Source organism: Hypanus sabinus, chromosome 4, assembly GCF_030144855.1.
Source record: "Hypanus sabinus isolate sHypSab1 chromosome 4, sHypSab1.hap1, whole genome shotgun sequence".
Lineage (NCBI taxonomy): Eukaryota > Metazoa > Chordata > Chondrichthyes > Myliobatiformes > Dasyatidae > Hypanus > Hypanus sabinus.
In genome coordinates this window covers 75146871-75173782 of record NC_082709.1, presented here as the reverse complement: position 1 = coordinate 75173782, position 26912 = coordinate 75146871, and the positions used below count along the sequence as shown (strand labels likewise).

The window sequence follows — 26912 nt, the reverse complement described above, 5'->3', positions numbered from 1 at the left end:
TCAGGAAGAAAAAGGAGAAGTAAGTACAGCTTCAGCAGTTGGATCAAATAGAGCATGAGGAGTATAAAGAAGCCAGAAAAGAACTAAAGAAGGGAATTAGGAAAGCCAGGAGGGGCCATGAATAATCCTTGGCAAGTAGGATTAAGGTGAACCCCAAGGTACTCTATACATACATCAAGAGCAAGAGAATAACTAGGGAGAGGGTGGGACCACTCAGGGATAAAGGGGGAACCATTAGCTTGGATGTGGAGAATGTGAACGAGGTTCTTAATGAGTACTTTGCTTCAGTATTTACCAAGGAAAAAGATTTAGAGGACCAGGAGATCAGTGCTGAGTGTTAAAATATGTTAGGACACATGTCAAGGAGGAGGAAGTGTTAGACCTCCTAATGAATATTAAGGTAGTTGAGTACCCAGAGACTGATGGATTTAGCCCAGGTTACTGAAGGAAACAAAGGACAACATTGCTGGCGCTTGACCGATATCTTGTGTCCTCTCTAGCCACAGGCAAAGTCCCAAATGACTGGCAAGTGGCTAATGTTGTACATCTACTTAAGAAGAGAAGGGAAAATCCTGAGAACTATAAACCAGTGAGTCTCACAGCAGGGAAATTGCTGGGGAAAATTCTTAGGAAGAGGATATATGAGTATTTGGAAATCTATGGCCTAACCAGGGAGAGCCAGCGTGGCTTTGTGCATGGCAGGTCATGTCTTAACAACTTCATTGAGTTTTTTGACAAGGAGAAGAGAGAGATTGAGGAGGGTAGGGCAGTGGATTTTAGTAAGGTGTTTGACAAAGTCCCTCGTGGAGACTAATCTAGAAGACTAAGATGCAAGGGGTCCGTGGCGAATTGGCTGTTTGGATTCAGCACTGGCTTGCGCATGGAAGACAGAGGGCAGTGGTTGAAAGATTTATTTGAGCTGGAGCTCTGTGATTAGTGGCGTTTACAGGGATCTGTGCTCGGATCTCTGCTGTTTGTGATGTATATAAATGATGTGGATGAAATTGTAGATGGGTGGGTTAGTAAATTTATGGATGATACCAAGATTGGTGGAGTCGTGGATAGTGTAAGAGTCTGGCAAAGAGTACAGCACGATATGGATCTATTGCATGTATGGGCTGAGAAATGGCAAGTGGAGATTAACCCAGAGAAATGTGAGGTGTTGCACCTCAGTAGGGCAAATGTAAGGAGACAGTGCATTGTTAACAGCAAGATTCTTAACAGTGGTGCTGAGCAGAGGGACCTCGGGATCCAAGTCCATAGCTCCTTGAAAGTGGCTTCACAGGTCGACAAGGTGGAATGTTTGCTTTTATTAGTCGAGGCACTGAGGTGCAACTTTATAAAAGTCTGGTTAGGCCACATCTGGAGTATTGTGTACAGTTCTGGTCGCCCCACTATAGGAAGGATGTCAAGGCTTTGGAGAAGGTGCAGAAGAGGTTCACCAGGATGCTGACTGGTTTAGAGGGCATGTGCTGTCACAAGAGGCTGGATAAACATGGGTTGTTTTCTCTGGGGCGTCGGAGGCTGAGGAGAGATCTGATAGAGGCTCACAAGATAATGAGAGGCATAGAGAGATTGGACAGAGACTATGTTTCCCAGGGTTGAAATGTCTAATACTAGGGGGTATGATTTGAATGCGAGACAGACTAGGTTCAAGGTGGATGTGAGCAGTAAATTTTTTTTTACTCAGAGAGTGGTGGATGCCCAGAATGTACTACCTGGATGGTGCTAGAGGATACGGGAGATTAAAAGCCTGGACATCCAGCTCAAGAACTGCTTCTTTCCAACTGCTAGCAGACATTTCCCCTTCAGGTGTTGCCACAGTCTCAGTCTCTTCGTTCAATCTCTCGGTTATTTCACTGTTGCCACTTTCGTATTTCTTTCTGCGCTACAATCATTGCAATATTCTGCCACTTTTGTGCTCATCATTGTCTCTATTATTACCGTTTACTCGCTGAGCTTCACACAAGCAAGGAATTCCATAGCAACACAATGTGTACAGCAATAAACTCACCTGAATCCAGATCTATTCTTGGGTGGGGTTGAGAAACTCATCTTGAATGTGGGGTGGACATTCAGTAGTACAGCTCTCGGTATGATGGTCTTCAGGTTCCATTGGTAGGAATGCCCCGGCCTCAGTAAACGTCTTGCAGCGACTCTACACAGTCCAGAGGGATAAGGCAGCCTTCCCATATATGACTAGGGGGTGGGGGTGGGGGTGAGAGGCAGTAACAACCTTGGCCTTTGCCTTTCCGTAGACCTCAAGTAGTTACGTTGAAGAGGAGACAACCCCAATTCTGATGTCAGTGATCAGAATGGTGACAGGGCCACAGGAACAGTTGATTCCACACTGGCCAGGTGATTACTGGAGGTCCCAGCAACAAGAACAAAGCCAGCCTCAGGTGAATTATTGCAGTATACTGTGGAGTAATTCAGGGATAAGGGAGAGTGAAGGTGACTAGGCTGAGGGGGGAAAAAAGGCCAAGACTGACTACACAGTCTTCTTGATGGTGTCTCTTTATGGGGGTAATAATCTGATTCAGATGTGTAACTCCAGACGCGGCCCTCTTTACTATAGTAAAATTCATCCAACAACTGGTCTGGTCAACCACCACTGTCATCGCACTTCTGAGATTTGGCAATAGCAGCCTGCACACTGGGTGGCAACCCAGATAGCATGGTGTCTACCCTCCCTCAGCCTGCACACTTGCCCATGCTCACACACGGGAAAGCTTTTGGAAGCTGCACCCTGTGTGTCAGTGCCTCCTGAAGCAGAAAGAAAATCTGAGAATTACCTTCAAAGCTTTGACAGCCTGTGATCCCGAGTAATCAAACTCGCCAGCCTGGCCAATGGAGAGGCCTCCGGAACCCAAGACCAGAACCTTGGAAACCTGGAACCAATTTAAAAAATCATTGTGAAGCATTACTGGGAGGAAGTTCAAATTTCATCCATCAGAGCCTGGCAGGTATGCACATCTTCATTCTCCTCACCTTGAGGAGAGCCACAATTACCATGGACAATGAAACGCCAGCAACTCAGCCTCACTTGCTTTATCACATTACCTCCCCCTGTCTTATGCCCACTCCAACCTCCATCCTCCATCACTTGCAAGGGGACAGTTTCCCTTTCTCAGGCTTTTAATTGTCTTAAAACTCATTAAGATCACCAATTCAACCTCCACTCTCAAGGGAGTCCAAGTTACATCTATATACTATGCCATTTCAGCCTGAAGTTGCACTGATTGCGTCCCTCTATGGGTTACAGCCAGTTCAGTTACTCTCCAAGAAGAAAGACTCTTTAGATGAAATATCCACAGTGCAGTAAGCAGAGAGCACACAGCAGATTCCACCAGAGTGAAAAGCAAACATTTTGTGTGAATTACTCTGGATTTCCAGCATCTGCAGAATCTCGTGTCTAAGAGAAGCAGAGTTAATCTTTCAGGTTCTGTAATGCCCTAGGATTCAACCAGCCAGGCTGCAAGGACTTATCCATTTTTATGGCTTCAGGAAGTCCAACACCTCCTACTTCATAAAATTGACGTACTGCCTCCCCCACCCCCAGACTCACCATCCTCCATGTCTTTCCCCGCAGTGAATGCAAATGAGAAGTATTCATTTAGAATACTGCTCCATCCACAGACAGAATACCCTCTCCTTTGCTGCAGTTTTGTTCTTTGTGTACAAATGGAAACTTTTAGAACTTAAGAAACATAAGAAATTGGAGCAGGAGTAGGCTTTGCTGGATTTTCTGCCTGAGACACCCTCACCAAGTACAACTGTGATATTCTTAGTCAATAGCAAAACACACACCCTTTCCTGCCTTTCCTCAGAATAGCTAGGTGCCAGTACTGCCCACCTTTCAGTCACGTTTCAACAGAAGTTACTATATTACCATAAGCTTGTGGGCTGACCCATGCCCAAAGCTCATCTGACTTAAATATCATGCTCCAGAATCTTAAAGTGAATGAAGTTCAGCCTATCTGACCTTCCCTGCTCCGTATCCTGCCAAATGGACCTGCCTGCTTTAATCTCTTTATTTACTTTAACTTGTTCATCTGCTACACCAGTACATTGGGTCCCACCCCACACCCAAAAAGACCCTCCTAAATAGCAATGGCAAATCTCTCCATGAGGATACTGACCCCCTTCCAATTGAGATGCAACCTAACCCATTCACTTACTATGACTGAATAAAGGAAACTTACCTCCAGCCTTTTGGGGGCAGAGGGTACAGGAGGCATGACAGAAGCAATGCTGGTACCTTTACCCTTCTTTATCAGTGAGATGAAAGCATCGAACAGGAACTGAAAGAGACACAATCAATGAGTCTATCCAGGCTACTGTTTACAAACCAGGTGCAAACTTACAGAAGGCACAAATAATCAAATATAATATCTTCAGACTCACTGGAGTTTAGAAGAACGAGGGGGGATTTAATTAAAACCTACTTAATACTCAAAGGCCTAGATAGAGTGGATGTGCTTCTTGTTAGTTGGGGAGCATAGGACCAGAGGGCAGAGTCTTGGAATAGACTACCATGAAAATGTACAAGGAAGTTGCCGGGATCAGGGGGCCTGAGTTATAGGGAAAGACTGAATAGGTTAGAACTTTATCCCTTACCATGTAAGAGATTAAGGGGAGATTTGATAGAGGTATAGATAGGGTCAATGCATGCAGGCTTTTACACTGAGGTTGGGTGAGACTACAACTAGAGGTCATGGGTTGAGGGGAAAGATGAAATGATTAAGGGGAACTTGAGGGCAATTTTCTTCGCTCAGAGGGTGGTGAAAGCATGGAACGAGATGCCAGCACAAATGGTGGATGCAATTTCTATTTCAACGTTTCAGATAAGTTTGAATAGGTGCATGGAAGGGAGGGGTATGCAGGGCAATGGTCTGGGTGCAGGTCGATGGGACTAGCAGTGTAAATGGACTGGCATGGGCTAGATGGGCTGAAAGGCCTGTTTATGTGCTGTAGTTTTCTATAACTACATGATCTATGGTCTATCTCCCATTCAGTCAGTTATTTTTTGAGTTGGGATCCATTCACTCAAATGCAATACTCTGTATCCAGTAAGAAATTTTAGGTGAAAGGTTAAATAACAACCTGAGGAGAAAGTTTTTTTTAAATACAATGAGTGATAATACATAAAACCAGCTGCCAGATTAAGTGATTAAGGCAGGTACATTAGATACATTTATGAAATATGTATTAAGTATTGATCTGGGTGACAGAGTGTTGAGAGGGATATGGGCCACAGATGATAAGTGCTTAGAAGGATATGGGCCCAGATCTGGGAAATGGGATTGGCCTGAGTATATGTCTTTGTCAGCACGGTCACATATAGGCTGAAGGGACTTTTCCCATGCTGTGGAACTCTATAATTGGAATTTCCTTTGACCCCCGAGTTGCAGTGGTAAATAAACACAAAATATTTTATGTACCTCAGTATCTGTTGGTCCTCCTTTGGCCTCTGGATGGAACTGTGCAGTAAAGATAGGCTTGCTCTCATGAACAATTCCCTGAAAGACAGGAATGAAACTTAATGCCTTTGATTTATGGAACTCACATTTCCAGTATTGGGTACATGGTACACAGTGCCATGTAACTCACACCAGATGTTGAGAGACATCTTCCTTCCCAAGTCAGGAATATCACAGACCCAGAGTCAACCCTTCCTCCCGAAGAAACAGTGCAGGATTTAAGACCCAACTGGCAAAGATAGTCAAGGACATTTTCAATTTCTCACCCCTACAGTTTTAAGGTCCAACTTGCTTCAAGAGGGCAACAGTTATACCAGTGCCCAACGAGAGCCATGTGAGCTGCCTTAATGACCATCATCCTGCAGCACTCACTGTGATAAAGTGCTTCAAGAGGTTGGTCATGGCTAGAATCAACTCCTGCCTCAGCAAGGACCTGGACCCACTGCAATTTGCCAATCGTCACAATAGGTCTGCAGCAGATGCAATCTCAACAGCTCTCCATGTGGCTTTGGATCGCCTGGACTATAAAAATACCAGGATGCTTTTTACTGAATATAACTCAGCGTTTAACACCATTATTCATTCCTACAGTTCTCATCGAAAAGCTACAGAACCTGGGCCTCTGTACCTCTCTCTGCAATTGGATCCTCAACTTCCTAACCAGAAGACCACAATCTGGGATTGTGAATGACCTCTCTACCTTGCTGGCAATCAATACTGGCACACCTCAGGGATGTATGCTTAGCCCACTGCTCTACTCTATCTATATCCATGACTATGTGGCTAGGCACTGCCCAAATGCCATCTATAAATTTGCTGATGATACAACCATTGTTGGCAAAATCTCTGGTGACGAGAGGTCATAAAGGAGTGAAATATACCAGCTAGTGGAGAGGTATTACAGCAACAACCTTACACTCAACGTCAGTAAGACCAAATAACTAAATAACTGATTGTGGACTTCAGAAAGGGTAGGATGAGGAAACACATACCAATCCTCACAGAGGGATCAGAGGTGGAGAGAGTGAGCAATTTCAAGTTCCTGGGTGTTAATATCTTTGAGGACCCAATATATTGATACAGCTATAAAGAAGACAAGACAGCAGCTATAGTTCATTAGGACTTTCAGGAGATTTGATAGGTCACCTAAAACACTCAAAAATTTCTGGCAACACACACAAAATGCGGGAGGAACTCAGCAGGCCAGTATTTTTTGTGTGTGTTGCTTGGATTTCCAGCATCTGTAGATTTTCTACAGTTTAATGTGGAGAGCATTCTGACAAGCTGCATGGCCATCTGGTATGGGGGGTGGGGGAGAAGCTACTGCATGAAATTGAAGTGAGCTGCAGGGAGTTGTAAAATTAGTCAGCTCCATCATGGGTACATGTCCTCCATAGCATCCACGATATCTTCTTGAAGCCAAAGTCAAAAGTCAAACTCAAAGTACATTTATTATCAAAGTACTTATACTTTTTACAAACTTGAGAGTCGTCTTCTTACAAGCAGCCACAAAACAAAGAAACCCAATAGAATCCATTAAAACAAAAAAAGAGTGCCAAGATACTCAAGGTACAGAGAAAACAAAACCATGCAAGTAGCATTTGGAACTGAAGTTCACGCAAGTGAGTTTACACTGTGACAGTTTTGCAAGTAAACCTCGCGGAGTGTCGAGCTAAATCTCAGCGTGGAGATGAGTAAACCACACAGAGCACCGATTTCGGCTGGCCCATGCCTCGCCTCTGGCCCCAACACCCTATCCTTTTCAATTTGGCATGGTGCTTAAATCGTCCAGAACTTGCTCTCAGACTCAGACCCTGCAGCCTCGGTACTACGCTCTCAGGCTGGTCCCCCACCACCTCAATTTGGCCCAGACCGAACTTTCCCAATTGAACTTGGGGCTTAAATGTATCAAACCTCAGGTCCTTTCTCACTCTCAGGCCCAGGTCCGGGCCTCACCACCTCAACTCTACATCACCTCAGTTCTGCCTAATTGAATTGCCTCCAAGTTTGTCCCAGGAATGGCCAAACATTGGCTCATTCCCCACTCTCCAGCCTGGCTCCCACCACTTCGATTCAACCCGTACACATCACGCCACAGCCATCCTGTACTTTCGAGACTTCAGTTCCCACTGTAAAAATGCCAGGTCATACAGGCGATTCAAAAGCTCTGACAGGGAGGTTACAGTCTATTGTTTGCAGTGATCATTTAGCAGAGAAAGTGTAATTAATGAAGTACTTAGTTGTTTACTTTGTTTAATTTGCCACCAGTAAGCAATTGCCGAGTTTCACCAGCGCCATCTTAAACTGGTGCCTTAAAACGTGTGGTGTCCATCATTAAGAACCTCCACCACCCAAGGCATGCCCTCTTCTCATTGTTACTGTCAGGAAGGAGGTACAGAAGCATGAAGGCACACACTGAACAATCCAGGGACAGATTCTTCCCCTCTGCCATCTGATTTCTAAACGGACATTGAACCCATGAACACTACCTCACTACATTTTTTATTTCTGTTTTTGCACTACTTACTTAACTATTTATATATATCTACTGTAATTCAGTTTTTTCTATACATCATCTATATTTAGCATTGTACTGCTGCCACAAAATTAACAAATTTCACAACATATGCCAGTGATATTAAACCTAATTCTGATTCAGCTCCTCCCAATTCCTTCCTCTTCCACACTCCTCTATATACTGTCGCCCACTTCAACTATTTATCCAATCCTCATTTCAAGGCTCCCACTGTCCACCAACATTTTAAGAAGTTCATTCCAGACCATTACTCTGTCTGTGAAAAAGGCAGATCTTTGCACTATTCCCTCCGATGTCAAGCTTTTTTTTGTCCAAGTTAACATCACTCCTACATATGCACTACCAAATCCGTTCTGCCAACACTGTTGAATCCCTGCTTTGGCTCACTTATCTCCCCACATCTCATATTCCAGGTGAACCTCAAATGTCTCTGTCAGCAGCTCCTCAAATATGGCTCCACAGTTTGAAACCATACTCATTCAAAGAGTTAAAAATCACATTTAGATTCTGATGTCATACAACAATACAGGCCTTTCATCCCAACAAGTCAATGCTGATCACGTTGCCACCAAGCTAATCCCAATTTCCTGCAATTGGCTGTATACCTTCAGGCCCCTCCCCTCCACATACCTATCCTTTATAAATGAGACCATTGAACTAACCTCAACTATTCCCCCAGTAGTTCATTTCATATACTCACCACCACCCTTTGCATAAAAGGTTGCCTCTCAGATTCCCTTTTAAATCTTTTCCTTTCCCTCCTAAATGTAGGTCTCATAGTCTTGGACTCCTCTAACCTGGCGAATAGGCTGTTACCATCCACCGTATCCATGCCTCTCATCATTTTAAGCACCTCTATAAGGCTGCCCCTTATTATTCTATATTCCAAAGAATACAGATATAGCCTAGCCAACCTCTCACTTCAACTCAAGATCTCTAGCCCTGGCAACATCCTCATAAATCTCTGCACTCTTTAAAGCTTAACTACATCTTTTCTATCACAGGGTGGCTGAAACTGACAGAATTCTCCAACGCAGCCTCATATAAATGACTTGTACAACTGCAACATAATATCCTAGCTCCCATGAACAATGCCCTATCTGATGAAGCCCAGACCTTTTCCACCAGCTTTTCTACCTGTGGCACCACATTCAATGAAAGTGAAGTAGGTCCTTCTATTCCATTGTAGTCCCTAGTGCCCTATCTTTTGTAGTACAAGTCCTACAATGCTTTGACTTTCCAAACTGCATCACCTCACAATTAACTGTATGGAAATCCATTTGCCACACCTTGAACAACTTCCCTAAGGGATCAAGAACCACCTGTAATCTATAATAACATTCTTTAACACCCCCTAATTTCATGTCATCTACAAACTTACTGATCAAGCCTTGTGCATTCTCATCAAAGCATTTACATAAATAATGAATAACAAGGGTCCCAACAGTGACCCCCGAGGTACACCACTAGTCATCAGTCTCCAGTCTAAGATATAACCTTTCACCATCACTTTGCTGCTCTACTCTTATCTACCCTTTTGGTTACCTCTTCAAAGAACCCTAAAGGATACATCAGGCACAACACTGAGCCAAGCTGACTCCACCTGATCAGACTCTGGCTATCTAAATGGTGATATTATGTCCCTCAGAATACCCTCCAGTAACTTCTACACCACAGATGCCAGGCTGACCAGTCTGTAGTTCCCTGGCTTAATCCTGATACCATTTTTCATATAACGGAACAACGTCAGCCACCTTCCAGTCTTCACGTGCGTCATCAGTGGCCCACAATATAATAAATGTTTCCACAATTTCTCCCCTAGCCTCTGACAAAGTCCAAGGATGAATTCAGTCAGGTTCTGGGGATTTATTCACCTTAATGCACTGTACAGCTGTAAATACCTCCTCCCTGCTTGTAAGAATATTCATTTGCCATCTTGTTCTATTGTTAGAGCCTTTTAAAAGCTTCCTCAACTTATAACATGTGTTTGCAAACTGCAGGGGTCTCCAGCCCCTCACCTTGACTCTCATCCTTCTTCCATCCAAAAACCCATCTGGGCTCACTCTGAAGTACCAAATGTCTCCTCCCAGCTGCTCTGCTACCACAATTCAGAATCAAGTGGAGGTTACAGCTGTGTCTATGCTGGCGATAAAACAGCCACCAACCTAACCCCCGTGAGGGTGCTCAACCTTCTCACAACACCACTCCTCAATGGCCACTTCATTACGTACCTCTGACCTTACTCAAACAAGGTGTTTTCGCCCACTCACTGGATGCTTTTCACACCATTCTCTGTAATATCTAAAGAAGTGTGAAAATCCCAGGAGATCAGCAATTTCTGAGATATTCACACCAACAATCATTCCACAGTTAAAGTCACTTAGATCACGTTTCTCCCCCTTTCTGATGTTTGGTCTGAACAATAACTGACCATGTTTGTATGCCTTTATGCATTAAGTTGCTGCCACATGATAGACTGATTAGGTATTTGCATTAACCGGGAGGAGTTCGGGTGTACCTAGTAAAGTGCCCACTGAGTGTAAATATCACTTTATATCACCTTCTACACATGGGAATTTACTGTTTCCGTGTGTTTGTTACCTCATTGGTCCCATCGTTGGCATTAACGAACATGGGCTTCCATCCATCCGGAAGAGTGCTGCTATCAATGGCATATCCGTGGTTCTGGGCTGTGATGAACGCCTGGCCATTCATTACATTCAGCACAGGCTGGTTCTGTCCTCTGTGGAAAGGAACCGACAGTTTGAGAGGCAGTCACTTACAGTAATACCGGTTAGAAAACTCAAGCATTTCACAACAGTAGTTTCCAATGTAAGCAGCCTGGTCCACTGTGTGAATGCTCAGAGCTGCCAGAGGATACCGAAAAAAACTTCAGCGGTGTCTGTAGTGGGTGGGATCCATCACTGATCGGGTTTGCAATTAGTCTGGTGCATGGACTTGCACTGGGCAGAAGGCTTGAATCAAATGCATGGTTTGCACAGGTTCTATTTCTCAGTTGGTCCGGGACATTTACACCAAACTTCAAAACTACCAACAAAGAAAAGGGAAAGAGTACATGGCGTAAATAAACTGATCTATAACCTTCCCATTCCCAATTGGTCTGCATTTTCTGATGCCTCATGTCTGTTTAAAGTAATCGTGCTTTAATACTGTCAGTAACTCACCTTATTACAATCAGCTGACATTTTGAGGTTTGTTCTGGGATTAGAATTGAGTGCAGAGATTACTAACCATTACCATAAGTCAACTGTTCATACATTTTTGAAAGTGTAGTTGCTATGGTGTAGATTATAATGGCAGCCAGTTTTCACTCATCTAGGATTTACATGCTTCAACGCCAATGAAGACCATAATACCATAAGACACAGGAGCAGAAATAGACCATTCAGCCCATCGAGTATGTTCTGCCATTTCATCATGTCTGACTTACCACCCTCAACCTCATTTCTCCTGCCCTCTCCCCATAACCATTGACACCCTGACTAATCAAGAAACTGCCAACCTCCACTTCAAATATAGCCAATGACTTGGCCTCCACAGCCAACTGTGGCAATAAATTCCACAGATTCACCATGGGACATGCCCACTTCTCATGACTGCCATGACTGTCATTGCTAAGTGATACAGAAGCTGTAAGACCCACACAACATTTTAGGACAGCTTCCGGTTCTTTGCCTTCTGCTATGTAGAGTACTGGGTGTAGTTCTGCTTTCTAGACTATAGACAAGATGTAATTAAGCTAAAAAGACTGCAGAGAAGATTGATGAGGATTTACAGAGACAGGAGGGTGTGAGGAATGAGGAAAAGCAGGATTGTCCAGGGGACTGCTTGCATATGCAGGAGCATAAACTGCCTCTCTCTCCCTGCAGGTATTTTTGAATACCTTCTGCTGCTTCATCTCATTTTGCTACTAAAAATACATACATAAACAAAAGAGGAAGGTGGAGAGACTTCAGCAATTACCACAAAAGAGATGAGTTCAGTACCTGTTTCCCATGGGCAGCTTGTAGCAGTTTGCTCCAACAGCCAGTGCAGTCAGCTGGTTTCCCATACAGATCCCGAATATCGGCTCCGAGCGATTGCTCTTAATCACCTGAGCAAAAAAACCAACACACAGCCATACAGGACTCTTCCAGAATCAAGCTGTAACACTCAAACCCATACCCCTGTACAATGCAGCAAAGTTGCCACAATCAACATTTCGATAATTCCTGATAACTTTAAAACAATATTTCTGTAGGATATGGCAAAGCCCCACCTTGTGCAAGTTTTCAATCAGCTGTCCAGCTAATGTGGGATCTCCTGGGCCATTGGATAGAAAGAGTCCATCGTATTCCATGTTAATAAAATCATAATTCCATGGTACCAAGTGTAATTCAACTCCTCTCTGGGAAAAGAAAATTCTTCATTTAGTACTGCGCTTACAGTCAGAGCCCGATTTGAAAAATGCTACAAATACTCGAGGCTTGGCTTGGTGTTAACAATCGCTGCCCTTCAGCCTAGCCATTGGAGTGGTGTGACTAAGGCTGATGACAGATGACCTTAATTCTTCAGGACATTGCAGTAAGTACTTCAGCAATCCCATCACTTCACCACCCCTGAGGCCCAAGCCTCAAGAATAAGATGCCAGAGGTTATGGGACACTCCAAGAAACCTAATCCAACAGAACTAAGTACAGAGACACACCAGGCAGACCCAAATGTCTGCCACATTGAAATCACATTCTCTGATGAATTTCTCCCTCGACCAGAGACTGAAAGGGAGACCTGAAAGAAGACTTTAAACTTATTGGGGGGGGTGAGCAATAAATAGGGTTCACTGTCAGAATCTTTTCCCCAGAATAGAAATGTCAAACACTAGAGGACATGCCTTTAAGGTTAGAAAAGGACAAATTTGAAAGCAATGTGAAGGGCAAGTTGGTTTTTTTTTTTAAACAGAATGATTGGTGCCTGGAATGGATTACCAGGGGTAATAATTGAAAGAGGCAGTTTAGTGGAGTTTAGGAGGTTTTTAGATAGATACATGAATATGAAAGTAGTGGAGGGGCACAGACGATGCTCTAGTAGAGAACATTCAGGAATCCTACAAAGCTCCACAGATATACTGGAATGTATCCTGACTGGTTGAGTCATGATTTGATATGGCAAATTGATTATGCCCATTACATCCTGGGAACATTCTTCCCCATCATTGGTAGAATTTACAGGAGGCTCTGCCTCAAGAAGGCAACATCTATCAGCAAAGATCCCTACTATCCAGGCCAAGTAATCTTCAATCCCCACCATCCGGGCCAAGTAATCTTCAATCCCCACCATCCGGGCCAAGTAATCTTCAATCCCCACCATCCGGGCCAAGTAATCTTCAATCCCCACCATCCGGGCCAAGTAATCTTCAATCCCCACCATCCGGGCCAAGTACTCTTCAATCCCCACCATCTGGGCCAAGTAATCTTCTATCCCAACCATCCAGACTAAGTAATATTCTCACAGCTACCACTGGGCAAGCTACTTCCCCTCAACCAATCGGTTCTTGAACCAACTGGCAAAACCCTAATCACTACGGGTTACCAATACTATGAACACTTTGACCACCTTGCACTAAAATGGACTCCTTTTGTTTTTATTGTATTATTTCTTGTAAATTAATATAAATTATACACGATTTTTATGTTTTCCTTATGAATGCTGCTGCAAGGAAGCTTTCTTTTGCAATGGTGCATACATGTATATGACAATATACTTGATTTTGACTTCATTATAAATTGGCACCAAGGTCAGCACAACATCATGGGGGTGGCCACAGTGTGAGCAGACTATGATAGGATTAGTGTGAGGAACTGAGGCTTTGACAAGAAGAGGCAAAAGCTAAGGAAAGTTTCTGTTAAGTTTCTCTTTCTTTCTTTATTATTTCACTTGAAGGAGTTAGTTTTTCTTGCCTCATTTTCCCTCAAAGCTTTAGTCAAGGCAGGTGAGTTCAGACCAATATCATACTCCTCCTGCACAATATGGGAGCTCAGGGAAGCTGCCAGACTCCCTGACAACTACATGTGCAGGAAGTATGTCCGGCTGCAGCACCTGATAGACTGCATGATGACCCTGAAGCTGTGAGTGGATTCACTTTGTGGATAACACAGTTCGTGAGCTAGTCACAATGCAGTTTAAAGGCCTAAGGAAAGACAGTCATGAATAGTCAGTTGTTGTAGTGCCTGTAGGTACCAACAATAGAGGAAAGAAGCGGGACAGTGGGTAAACCAAAGCTAGGGAGCCGAGTTAAATTAAAACAGAGGACCTCAAAGTAATAATCTCAGGATTAATACCTGTGTAACATGCTAGTCAGAGTTGAAATAGCAGCGTAGTTAAGATGAAGATGTGGCTTGAGCAGCAATGCAAGAGGGAGGGCTTTAGATTCCTGGGGTAGTGAAACTGGATTTGAGGGAGGTGGAACCAGTACCAAATGGACAGTATACACCCAGGCAATATCGAGGTCGATTACCTTGGGGATTGTTTGTTAGTAATGTTGGGAAGGATTTAAACTAACATGGCAGGGGGTGGGGATCAAGGCAGAAAGGCAGAGGGAAACAATGAAGAAACCAAAGCAGAAGTTAGAAAAAAGTCAGAGTGGAGTACAGAAAAGTCAGATGCAAAGGACACAAAGGTTATGAGATTCCAGAAGAACAATGAGTGTATGGACATTTTATCTGAATACTCCTAGTATTCAAAAAAATGTCAGTGCACAAATCAGCACAAAGGAGTATGATTTAGTGGCAGGGTGAAAATTATTACAAATTAAAATATCCCATGCCTAAACAGAGACTTTGGAGCTCCCTGCAAAAGACAATAATGTTGCAGTGGAAATGAAGAGTTCCAGACCACCCCAGTACAGGGAAGCAATGGCTGAAACAATTCCCAACCTGGCGAGACCAAGAGACGGGTTACGTGTAAATACCTTGACAAGAAGTCGGATGATGTTGTGTTTTATGCCACAGTCCACTGCAACGACTTTGATTGGATTCCCTTTGCCATAGATTTTTATTTCCTGTCGGAGGACAGACAGCTGAAACACACTGCACATCACAAAACATTCACCCATAAAAGCTAAGCCCTCGTTCGTCATCGCAGGAGCAGCACCATTAGCACCTTGTTTTACAAGACCAGCAAACCAGGTTCAGTTCCCGCCGCTGTCTGTAAAGAGCTTGTACACTTGCCCCATAACTGCGTGGATTTCCCCCGGGTGCCCCAGTTTCCTCCCTCCTGGCAAAGACGTACAGGTTAGTCATTTAATTCATCACATGGGTGTAATTGGGTGGCATGAGCTCATTGGGCCAGAGGAGTCTGTAACCGTGCTGCATCTCTAAATAAAACATAACCTTACAGCCTTGCTGTGGGAACGCTGCACCACAAGGACTGTAGCATGGTAAACCAACTTTCTACCAATTTCTCACAGGCAATTAAGGATGGTGGACCTCCTGCTAATGACCCCAACCTCCCAGGAAAAAGACATACCCATTAATCTGGGGGAACAAGGCATCTTTACTGCCATGATGAGGTGGCTCCCAGGTTGGAGGAACAACACTTAGTATTTGGGTAGCCTCCAACTTGATGACATGAATATCAATTTTTCTAACTTATGGCAATTTCTTCCCCTCCCTCTTCTCTCTTCTTCCATTCCCCATTCTGGCCCCATCTTACTGCTTCTCTTCTCCTCAGCTGCCTATCACCTCTGGTACCTCTCCTCCTTCCCTTTGCCCCATGGTCCACTCTCCTCTCCTATCAGATTCCTCCTTCTTCAGCCCTTTACCCTTTCCACCTATCAGCTCCCAGCTTCTCACTTCATCCTCCCTCTCCCGCCCACCTACCTTCCCCCTCACTTGGCTTCACTTATCACCCACCAACTTGTACTCTTCCCCCTCCCCCACCTTCTTATTCTGGCTTCTTTCCCCTTCCTTTCCAGGTCCTGCCTGACCTGCTAAGTTCCTCCAGCAATTTGCGTGTGTTGCCCACTAATCTGTTCCGGAAACAGAGGAAACCATGGCAATTCCCAAAGGCAATATCCCAATTTTCAGCGAGTTCTTTTGAGGGTATGCAGAGGCTTTCTCAGCGCCAGAGCACAATCAGGAATCTCCCCAAGCCGGAGATACTGAAACTTCCTCCCCTTGGAGTAGTGAATTTAAACTGCATAAACTTATAAACACGGTATTTAGGGTAGTTAATAAATAAAATAGGAACTTACTTTGGTTGATAGTTCTGCCATTAGGTTTCGCAGATTGGGATCTACAAATTCTACTGGATCACCTTCAAATTCAATTTTACCGAGAATTGTTCCCTGTGGAGATTTATATTAAAAATTACATTAAATGGGCTTTTTAAATAACTGGAAACACTGTAATTAGTTCAGAACTTTAACATCGACACCTTGACACTTACCTTATCCCGGACGATCTTTGTAAGCATCCTGGTGTCTACCCCATAAAGGGCAGGGATCTGCTCAAAAAGTAAAGCACATTCCATAAGGCATCAAGTCATTAGGTTCCTCCTGACACCAGAAACAACAGCCAGCTGCAGCTCAAACTGAATCTGCTTTCCAATTGAAAATCTGTCCACCAAAGCCTCAGAAAGATATGTCAACCACCATCGTGGCACTGGCACTTCTCAGACTGACACAGCTCTTGCACTGTAGAGCACCAGGCATCACCCTGGAATCCGTGGCAAACGACTGTGCAATCGACCAGGCAGACTAGGATGATCTCAGTCTGTTGTAGTGTGGACCCACACCAGGATGACCTCCAAACCTGGACCAGCCCAGGTGTGGACAGACCGAACCAGACAGTCCCAGGTGTGGGCAGACCTGATCAAACCGGCCCAGGTTGGGATGGACAGGACCAGACTGGTTTTAGATTACCTCAGGCCCCAAACCCATTGATCATGAACTCCCTTCTCTCTTTGTACATTGCTTCTTAGTAACCAACTCAATAAAACAGGGAAGTAAGACCCAATTCAGAAATGCACAGGAAATCTTCCAAAACCCAGGACCCAGGCTCCATCACTCTGTCACATGCAGACTGGGCCGTTTCCAAAGGACAGTCAGGCATCTCTGATGGCTCACAGACAAACACAGCATGCTAATATTCCCCAGAGAACAAGCAGTCTGAGGCCCGGCATCTTGCGGTCTTCCTTCTTCCCAGGTGGAGAGGGGGTCAGTATTGGTAGTGCTTTTTCTTCTGAGAAGGGTTGGAAGTACAACCGCCCAGCAAAGTGGAGGCCCACCCACCCAGGGAAACAGTAACATGTACAAGGCACAACAAGTTGACTGGAAGCTTGGAGCTACACCACAGCAACATAAGGTTGGGAACGAGAAAACGAGAACCATACCTTTTCTTCATACAGCCACTCGCCAAGTGACTTAACAGAGTTCCAGTGGCTGTATTCATGGCTGTAATCCTGCACAAGTAATCCTGACACCTGATAATCCCAGAACAGCACATTAGTCCAATCAGGCAGCGCTCGTTTCAACCTGAGAGAAAGCATGCCCCTCCCCATCCCACCCCCTCATCCACCCCACTCTCTAACACCTGACCCTCAACTCTGGTGTCCCAAACCCAGTGAGAACAGGAACAGAAGGATGGGCAGATAACACGAGGCTAAAGGGATGATTCAGAAAGAATGGGCTTTCGGTTCTGGGATTACTGAAGCTGTTTCTGGTGAAGATGCACCCGTACAACAGGGGAAAATTGCACCTTAAACTGAACGGGACCAACATTCTAGCAGAGCAGGCTCGTTGAGCCGAATGGACTGATTCTGCTTCTATGTCTCATGGCCTTATGGGATGTTTGTTAAAGCTGTTGGGGAAGGATTAAACTGAGGTGGCAGAGCAATGGGGCTCAGAGTAGATGTTTGGCCAGAGAGTCACCTAGAAGCGGAATAGTAAATCCAGTGGGAACAAGCTAGAGTAAATGCACACAGGGGAATACAAAGGTAAATTGCATTGATTGCAAAGCAAGAGTAATCACTCGTAAGGCAGATGAGCTCAAAGCTGTAGTTAACAGGTAGTATTGTTGTTATCACCGAGGCATGGTTGAATGTCAGGCAGGGCAGCCAATGCAGTGTCCCAGGAGTCTAAAATATCCAGGCGAGGCAGAGGGGAATAGAAAAGAGGAGATGGCACTATACTGTTAGCCAAAGATTGCAATATATAGCATTGGGGTAAGATATCCCGGAAATCTCCACAAATCAGGCCCTATGGGTAGAGATCAGGAACAAAGGATTGCCGTCATTTTGCTCGGGGTGTGATGCAGACCTTCCAACAGTTCACAGGAGTGGAGGAGGTGGGGTGAAGAAGTGAGAAGTTGGGAAATGATAGGTGGAAAAAGTAAAAGGCTGAAGAAGAAGGAATCTGATAGGACAGGAGTGTGGACCATGGGGGAGAGAGGGAAGAAGGAGGGACACCTGAGGAGCTGATAAGCAGGTGAGGAGAAGAGAGGAGGTAAGAGGGGAGACAGAATGGGGAATGGAAGTGCAGAGGAGGCCATGGACCAACGTGTCAGAATGGGAAAGGAGCTTGAAATTAAAATATGTCCCACAGAGGGAAAGAAGTGATTTATAAAGATACTGATCTATAGCAGAGAAGGGCTGGCTTGAAGTCCAAAGGTTTTGACAAGCAAGGCTTCACCAAGGAGGCTGAGCAATGACATGGCAAGGTCTTTCCTTAAAGCAGTGGTAACCCAAGGAGTAGAGATGGCAGTTAGTGGATGGTGCGCTCCTCCCAGGAGATGTGGGAGTCTGGAGGCAGCCAAGCATGCTGGGCACATGTCTGTGGGATGCAGGGCCTGCTACAGCTTCTCTCAGAGCACAGGGATTGGTTTAGACACCAAGAAGCATACAAGAGGCAGAGAGCATGATCGATAGGGGCTTCAGAGATATGGTCACACCGCAGGCAGGTAGTGCAGGAGTCCCTCACAGCCATTTCCCTCTATAACAATATACCACTTCAGGTATTGTTGGGAGGATAGCTTCTCAGTAGGATGGTGTGTTGCCTTGCAGGTCAGTGTTTAATAATGTCTCTGAGTGGGCACAGGACATTCTGAAAGAAGAGGGTGAATGGCCAGAGGTCATTATCCATGTTGGTATCAATGACAGAGGCAGTACGAAAAATGAGAACTTAGGGAGTTATGTGGGAAATTAAGCAGCAGGACCTCTAGGTAAGTAAGTACAAGAGATTCTGCAGATGCTGGAAATCCAGAGCAACACACACAAGATACTGGAGGAACTCAGCAGGTCAGGCAACATCTAAGGAGAGGAATAAAGAGACAAAATTTCAAGTCAAGATACTTCATCAGAACAACTTCTAGGGTTATAATCTCATGGTGTTGTGCATACTAACAAGGGAAATAATTGGTATATAGTGAATGTGTACCTAAGGAGAGACCATTCAGGTAAACCTCCAGGGCAGGTGGAGCCTGCATGTACAGGAATGACAATTTGAATCTAAACTGGAAGAGAGCCAATGTTCTCACAGGGAAAATTGATAACGTTATTCAGAAAAGTTTCAACTTGTATGGTGGGGGTTTGGGAGGCAGAGCAGTAGGCCAACAAGTGGAGTGATTGAGTGAAAGGTTGAGGTTAGTAAAACAGGAAGAATAGGCTGCACCAAGTTAAGGATCACCATGGGAACAATGGTCTGTGGTGTACTTATTTCAATTTAAGAACTGTAACAGGAAAGCAGATGAGCTTCGAACCTACATTATTACATGGAATTACAGGGAAGTGTATGCTCATGCACCTTGGGAGAAGGAATAAAGGCAGAGACTACTTTCTAAATGGGAGCAAATTCAGAAATCAGAGGCACAAAGGGACTTGGGAATCCTCATGCAGGTTTCCCAGGTAGAGTCAGTGGTAAGGAAACTAAATGCAATTTTAGCATTCATTTTGAGAGAACTAGAATATACAATAAAAGCAAGGATGAAATGCTGAGGTTTTATAAGTGATTTGTCAGATCACACTTGGAATATTGTGAACAGTTTTGGGTCCCTTATCTAAGCAGGTGTGCTGATATTGAAGAGAGTCTAGAGGAGGTTCAAGAGAATGATCCTGGGTATGAAAGGGTTAATTTAAGGAGAACATTCGATGGCTCTGGGCCTGTGCTCACTGTAGTTTAGAAGAATGAGGGGCTATCTCATTGAAGCCTACTAAATATTGAAAGGCCTATAAGGAGTGCGTGGAGAGGATGTTTCCTATAGTGAGAGAGTCCAGGACCACAGAATAGACGGACGTCCCTTTAGAACAAGGATGAGGAGGAACTTCATTGGCCAGAGGCTGATGAATTTGTGGAATTCATTGCCACAAACAACTATGGAGGCCAAGTCATTGGGCGTACTTAAAGAGGGGGTTGTTAGTTGCTTGGTTAGTAAGGATGTAAAGGTTATGGGAGAATGCAGGAGAATAGGGTTGAAAGGGGTAATAAATCAGCCATGATGGAATAGCAGAGCAGATATAATGTGCTGAATAGCCAAATTCTACTCCTCCATCTTACGGAAATGTAGCCATTACTGGAACTTGGTTGGATGAGGGACAGGATTCCAGGCTTTAGATGTTTCAGATGTGACAGAGAGACGTAAAACAGGGAAGAGGGGGAGGTGATTTGCTTCACTGAAACTGCATGAATGTCACAGCTGAACTAGAACAGGACATCCTGGAGGACTCAGCCATAGAGGCCCTGTGAGTAGATCTCACGGATAAGGAGTACAATCATTATGATAGGGTTATACTATGGCCTTCCAATAGCCACCAGAAGTCATTCAGATTTGCAGAAGGGTCATGGAAAGAAGCGGAAACAACAAGATTATTTTTATTGGGTGATTGTAACTTTGTCAAATTATTGAAGACAATTCCCTTTGTGAGGCTTAGGTGGGCTAAATTTGTGATGGTGCACTCAGAAGGGTTTCTTGAAACAATACATAGATAATCTAGCTAGGGACTTGAGCTGCACTTGACTTCATACTGGGGAATGAGGCTGGCTAGGCAATCAAAGTTTCAGTAGGGGAGCATTCTGGAAAAAGTGAACACAATTCTGTATGCTTTTAAATAGTTATCGATAAGAATGACTGATCCTCACGTGGAGGTGCTATGTTGGGGAAGGCTGATGACAACAGTATTGGACAGGAACTGGAGATGGCAGTTTGAGGGCAAATCCACATCTGACATGTGGGAGTCTTATAAAGACCAGTTGATTAAAATTCAGGACCAGCATGTTCCTACAAGGGTATCACATAAGGGTGCAAGTCATTTATAAATTGTACAAACTTGAGGCCAGTATCAACCCTTGTGGCAAAGCACATACCACTTCTTGCCAACCAGAGAAAAGATCCATTTATGCTCATTTAATTTTCCTGCTGGCCAGCAAGTCATCTGCCATGCAAACATTTCCTCCTATACAAAGAGGTCTTTTTTCTCTTTCTAGAAATTGTGTTTATTTTACACGACCTTGAATTTTTACAAGAGATTGTTGTAACATCTTTAACAATGTAAGATAACAGGCCTGTAATTCCCAGCTTCTGCTTTACTCCCTTCTTGCTATTTTCCAATTTAATGAAGCCTTTTTTTTGCCCTGAATCTACAAGATTTTGCAACACTCAAGCCAACTCAACCACTATCTCAATGGTCACTTTCTTTAAGAGTCCAGAGGGGTCCATTAACAACCAGAGACTTATCAGGCTGCACTGGGCAACAATTTGTATCCACCAAACTGAAGACTGACACAAAATACCTGCTTAATTCATCTGCCACGCCCTTCTTTCTCATTCTTCATCAAGATCTATTTGTTCCTCGAGGCTCCTTAGGGGCCTACCACTCATGGTTTATACGGCTTACCTTTAGAATCCCTCAAGATACATCACCGCACACTTACCCAAATTAGGTTCTATTTGCTATTGCCCCCAACTAATCTGCTGCTCTCCAGACCCAGCTTCTAGTTCTTACCTTACCCTATTATCCTGCTTTGGCCTTGCCAATAACAGCCAGTCGAACCTTTCGCCCATTAAGCTCTACCCTTTCAGAAGTCAGCCTTTTGTTCTTCCCTATTTCCTCTTCCTCGCATTGACTTATTTTAACTTCTCCCAGTTCAGGTGAAAGCCAATCCACCTGAATCATTAATACCGTTTCTCCCTCTGCAGATGCTACTTGACCTGCTAAGGTATTTCTGCCCCCATACTGGTCAGCAACTCAATCACATTTCATGCGCCAATTTTACCCTCAACAGCAAGTCAAACAACTGAGCACTCAGCAGATCAGTGGATCGATATCCTTGTCAGACAGATTTACCTGGATAAATTCAGACTCTACGTATTTCATTAAACCCAATTCATCCAATTTCTTTGTATCTGGAACCCCATAGTTTCCAGCCATGGGTGACGTGAGTGTCAGGATCTGTCCTCTGTAGCTTGGGTCTGTCAAGGTCTCAGGATAGCTAAGAAAAAAAATTGGAAAACGAAATTCATCAAACAAAAGAAGAAACTTTGAACGTCGGTTGTATTTCCAGAAGTAGTTTTCATATGTACATATAAAAGCAAGATGAATTTGGACATGGTAAATAGGAAAAAGTCTGAAGTACAACATTTATTACAATTGACAAGTGATCCTGGGAATACATGGGAAATAAAGGATGTTGTTATGATTATGACTCTGGACTTCATTACCTACACTTGGATGTAGCATGCATGCAAGTTTAATTCCAGCATTCAAACAGAACTGAAGAAAAATGGAAAGTAAAAGACTGACAGAAACAATAACACCTTATGATCTGGACACAAGGAGGCATTTTGTCAGCCACTTTCACTTCCATTCCTTCAAGGCCAAGGAGAAAGAAGAGGGAAATGAGAAGAACTTGAATATACCTCAAATAGTCAGCACTGACTCAATGGGCCAAATGGTCTCTATCGATGCTGCAGCAATTCCATGTTCAATCTTAGCCACTGGTATGCACAGCAGGATCACACACAATTAGCCATTAGGCAAGTTTTCTAGTTTGTGGATAATGGAAGGATTTAACCAGTACACACTGATGGGAAGAATAGTTAAGAGTGCTATGGTGGCCATCAAACTGCATAAGGCACAGATGAATGGGGTCATAAATAACCACATCACTGATAAAAGGATAACATAAGGAGCCCAGAGTCAGCCACAAATCCATGTGGACTCGGTGGGGCAAAAGACCCGTTTCCTCGCTGCATGACTGTGCAACTTTAAGCATGGAATTAGCCATGATGGCAATACATGGCTTCATTGGGGAAATGTGTCAGCGAGTCAACATTTCAGATCAAAGACCTTTTATTGAACCTGAATTTCCTGTTACTTGTCGCTTACACTTTTGTCTATGTGGCTAATCACTGCTCCAATGCCATATTCAAGTTTGCTGACGACACCACTGCCAATAACTGAATCAAAGGTGGTGACGAATTGGCATATAGGAAGGAGATTGAAAATCTGGCTGAATGGTGCCACAATAATAACCTCTCACTCAATGTTAGCAAGACCAAGGAGGAGGAAACCAGAAGTCCATGAGCCAGTTCTCACTGGGGGATCAGAGGTGGAGAGGGTCAGTTTGACATTATCATTTCAGAGGAGCCATTTATGAAGAAAGCACAGCTGGGCTTTTACTTCCTTAGGAGTTTGTGAAGATTCAGCACTTCATCTAAAACTTCGTAAAACTTTGACAAACTTCTATAGATGGCTGGTGGAGAGTATATTGACTGGTTGCATCACAGCCTGGCATGGAAACACCAATGCCCTTGGATAAAAAGTCCTTTAAAAAGTAGTGGATATGGCCCAGTACATCACGGGTAAAGCCCTCTCCAAAACTGAGCACATCTACATGGAGCAGTGTCGCAGGAAAGTAGCATCCGTCATCAGGGACCCTCACCATCCTGGCCATGCTCTCTTCCCACTACCGCCATCAGGAAAAAGGTACAAGAGTCTCAGGATCCACACAACTAGCTTCAGGAATATCTATTACTCCTCAGCCATCGGGATTTTGAACCAGAGGTGATAACTTCACTTGCTCCATCACTGAATTGTTCCCATAACTTATGCAATCACTTTCAAGGACTCTTCATCTCATGTTTTTGATATTCATTGCATATATTTTTTTTCTTTTGTATTTGCACAATTTTTGCACATTGGGTGTTCATGCATCCTGTTGATGCAGTCTTTCAAAGATTCTATTATGTTTCTTGGATCTGCTGTGTACTGTACACTATGCCTGCAAGAAAATGAATCTTGGGGTTGTATATGGTGTCCTATATGTACTTTGATAATCAATTTACTTTGATTCCTCATCCCCCCCTCTCACTCTGATCTTTTGGTCAGGGACCTTTACTGTCACAATGTAAAAGTAACTGTTGAGTGTGGCTGTACATAAGATTAGCTTACATGCATAGACTGACTGTATGGACATAAAGTGACACTAGGTTCAAGAGTATCTATACAAAAGATGACTCTGACAGGAAATGATAAAGTGACAATGTGACCTTTGGCATGAGGAACTCTTCTAGGTAGCAGCAGGACATATAAAAACACCAGAAACAGAACCTCAAGGGAATGATTATTATATTGCCATCTCAGTCTCCAGATGTTCTAAGACTTACCTCAGCCACCAACTCATTTTTACATACCCAGTGAAAGATTTATTCTTTGTTTTGACAGCATATGCACATTCTTATCACAATTTATTTTCTCCCTAATTTTAAGCCTTTCACTGCTGTTCGTTTAAATAAATTCCCAGAACCTCTGCTCCTGTTAGATTAAAGACTGTAGGTCATCAGCTAAGAATCTATGGATAAACAAAGTAAAAATAACATTATGTAAGGAATAGGGTTAGAGAATGATCCCAGGAATGAAATGGTTAATATATGAGCAGTGTTTGATGCTTTGGGCCTTTATTTGCTTCAGGTTAGAAGAATGAGAGGGAAATTCTCATTGAAACCTATTGAAAGACCTCCTAGTTAGAGTACACAAGCAGAGGATGGTTCCTATCTGGAAGTGTCTAGGACTGGAGGGCACAGCCTTAAAATAGAAAATCATCGTTTTCGAACAGAGGAATTTCTTTATCCACAAGGAGGTGAATCTGTGAAATTCACTGCCACAGACAACTGCAGAGACCAAGCCATTGGGTACAGTATATTTAAATCAGAGGTTGTTAGTTTGCCATTAGTAATGCCGTTGAAGGTTATGGGGAATGGGCAGGAGAATGGAGTTGAGAAGAATCAACTGTGATGAAATTGTGCAGCAGACTCAATGGGCCAAATGACCTACTTTTGCTCCTTGTTACAATGTTACATTGACTGTTCTATTTATTATAAATTATTATAAATTACTATTATTGCATATAGCAGATGCAACGTAGCGTAAAGATTTTTACTCGTCATGTATGTAAAGGATGTAAGAAATAAAGTCAGTTCAGTGTCTTATGGTCTTGTAGAATAGCTTTAGAAGAGTAGTTGACGGAGTACATAAACAGGAAAATACAAGAAGGGGCAATGACAAAGGACTAGCATTTAGGAAAGAAAGAGCTTAGGAAGCAACACACATAAAATGCTGGAGGAACTCGGACAGACAAGGTGCACCTTAAGTCCATAAGATATATGAGCAGAATTAGCCATCAAGCCTACTCCACCATTCAACCATGAATGACATTTTTTCAATCCCCTGAACCATTACCGATTAAGACCTTATCAATTTCTACCTGAAATACACCCAATGACTTGTCTTCCCTCCCCAGCCATCTGTGACAATGAATTCCACAAATTCACCATCTTCTGGCTGAAGAAATTCCTCATCTCAGTTTTAAAGGTTGTTGTTGTTGTTGACACTTTTTGTGCCTCGTGGCGCATCGGGCAGCATTTTTTTTTACCATTTCCGTAGCACTCGACTGTTTTTTTACGAGACCGAGTTGCAAGCTCAACACTCAGCCCATCGGATCAGTGTTTCCGATGTAACCAGGAAACTGGTACTTTTTTACATTCGACATGGTCTTGCTCTAAAATTCAACCTTTTTGGACAAATTTAAGACTTTTACTGGAACAAATTACAGGAACACAATTTCCTCATAATCCAATATTATTTTTACTAGGTGATATTGAAGGGATAAAACCGAAACTCAAACTAAATAAGTATCAGAAAGAATTTATAAAAATTGCACTGGCAGTAGCCAAAAAAGCTATTGCAGTTACTTGGAAATCGGATTCACATTTAAGTATAGATTCTTGGAAGAAAGAAATCTATGGTTGTATTCCATTAGAAAAAATTACTTATAATTTAAGAGATAAATATGAAACATTTTTGAAAATTTGGAGCCCTTATTTACAAAAGATAGGATTAAATATATAGATGCTTTTAAGATGAAACAATTGGTTATTAGGGGGAAGAAATAAATATACATATTAAAATTATTACGAACTCCATGGAGCATGTGGAGATCTTCCAACCACCAGGCATTCTTTCTTTCTTTCTTTCTTTCTTTCTTTCTTTCTTTTTTTTCTAAGGGGCAGTTAGGGGGGAGGGGTTAAGGGGAGGGGGTATGGGTTATATACATTGTTTTTTTCATACTTTGTAATCATTTAAAAATGCAATAAAAAATTATTTAAAAAAAAAAAAAAAAAAAACACTCAGCCCAGCACAGATGGAAAGCATGCAAGGAGCTGGTAGGATTTGAACTTAGGGCCATTCACCTCAAAGTTCGGTGCTGTTTCCATTACACCACCAGCCTGCTAGCTTTAAACAGAAACCCCTTTATTCAGAGGCTGTGCCCTCCTATCCAAAACTATCCTACTAATGTAAATGTCCGCTCAACATCCACTCTATCCAGACCTTTCTGTATCCAGTAGG

The 26912-nt window shown here is 43.4% G+C and overlaps 1 protein-coding gene across 1 annotated transcript in view; it reads right to left on the bottom strand.

Moving 5' to 3' along the window:
• The window catches only part of cps1 (carbamoyl-phosphate synthase 1, mitochondrial), a 171062-nt gene that overhangs the window by 105945 nt on the left and 38205 nt on the right, over positions 1-26912 (bottom strand). Inside the window, exons 3-13 of the mRNA XM_059967443.1 lie at positions 22353-22497; positions 17409-17498; positions 16464-16520; positions 16270-16362; positions 14986-15075; positions 12299-12427; positions 12027-12133; positions 10621-10762; positions 5445-5522; positions 4206-4304; positions 2796-2891 (exon numbers count right to left, since the gene is read on the bottom strand). Coding sequence (XP_059823426.1) covers positions 2796-2891; positions 4206-4304; positions 5445-5522; positions 10621-10762; positions 12027-12133; positions 12299-12427; positions 14986-15075; positions 16270-16362; positions 16464-16520; positions 17409-17498; positions 22353-22497 — 1126 coding nt within the window. The remainder of the gene's footprint in view (positions 1-2795; positions 2892-4205; positions 4305-5444; positions 5523-10620; positions 10763-12026; positions 12134-12298; positions 12428-14985; positions 15076-16269; positions 16363-16463; positions 16521-17408; positions 17499-22352; positions 22498-26912) is intronic.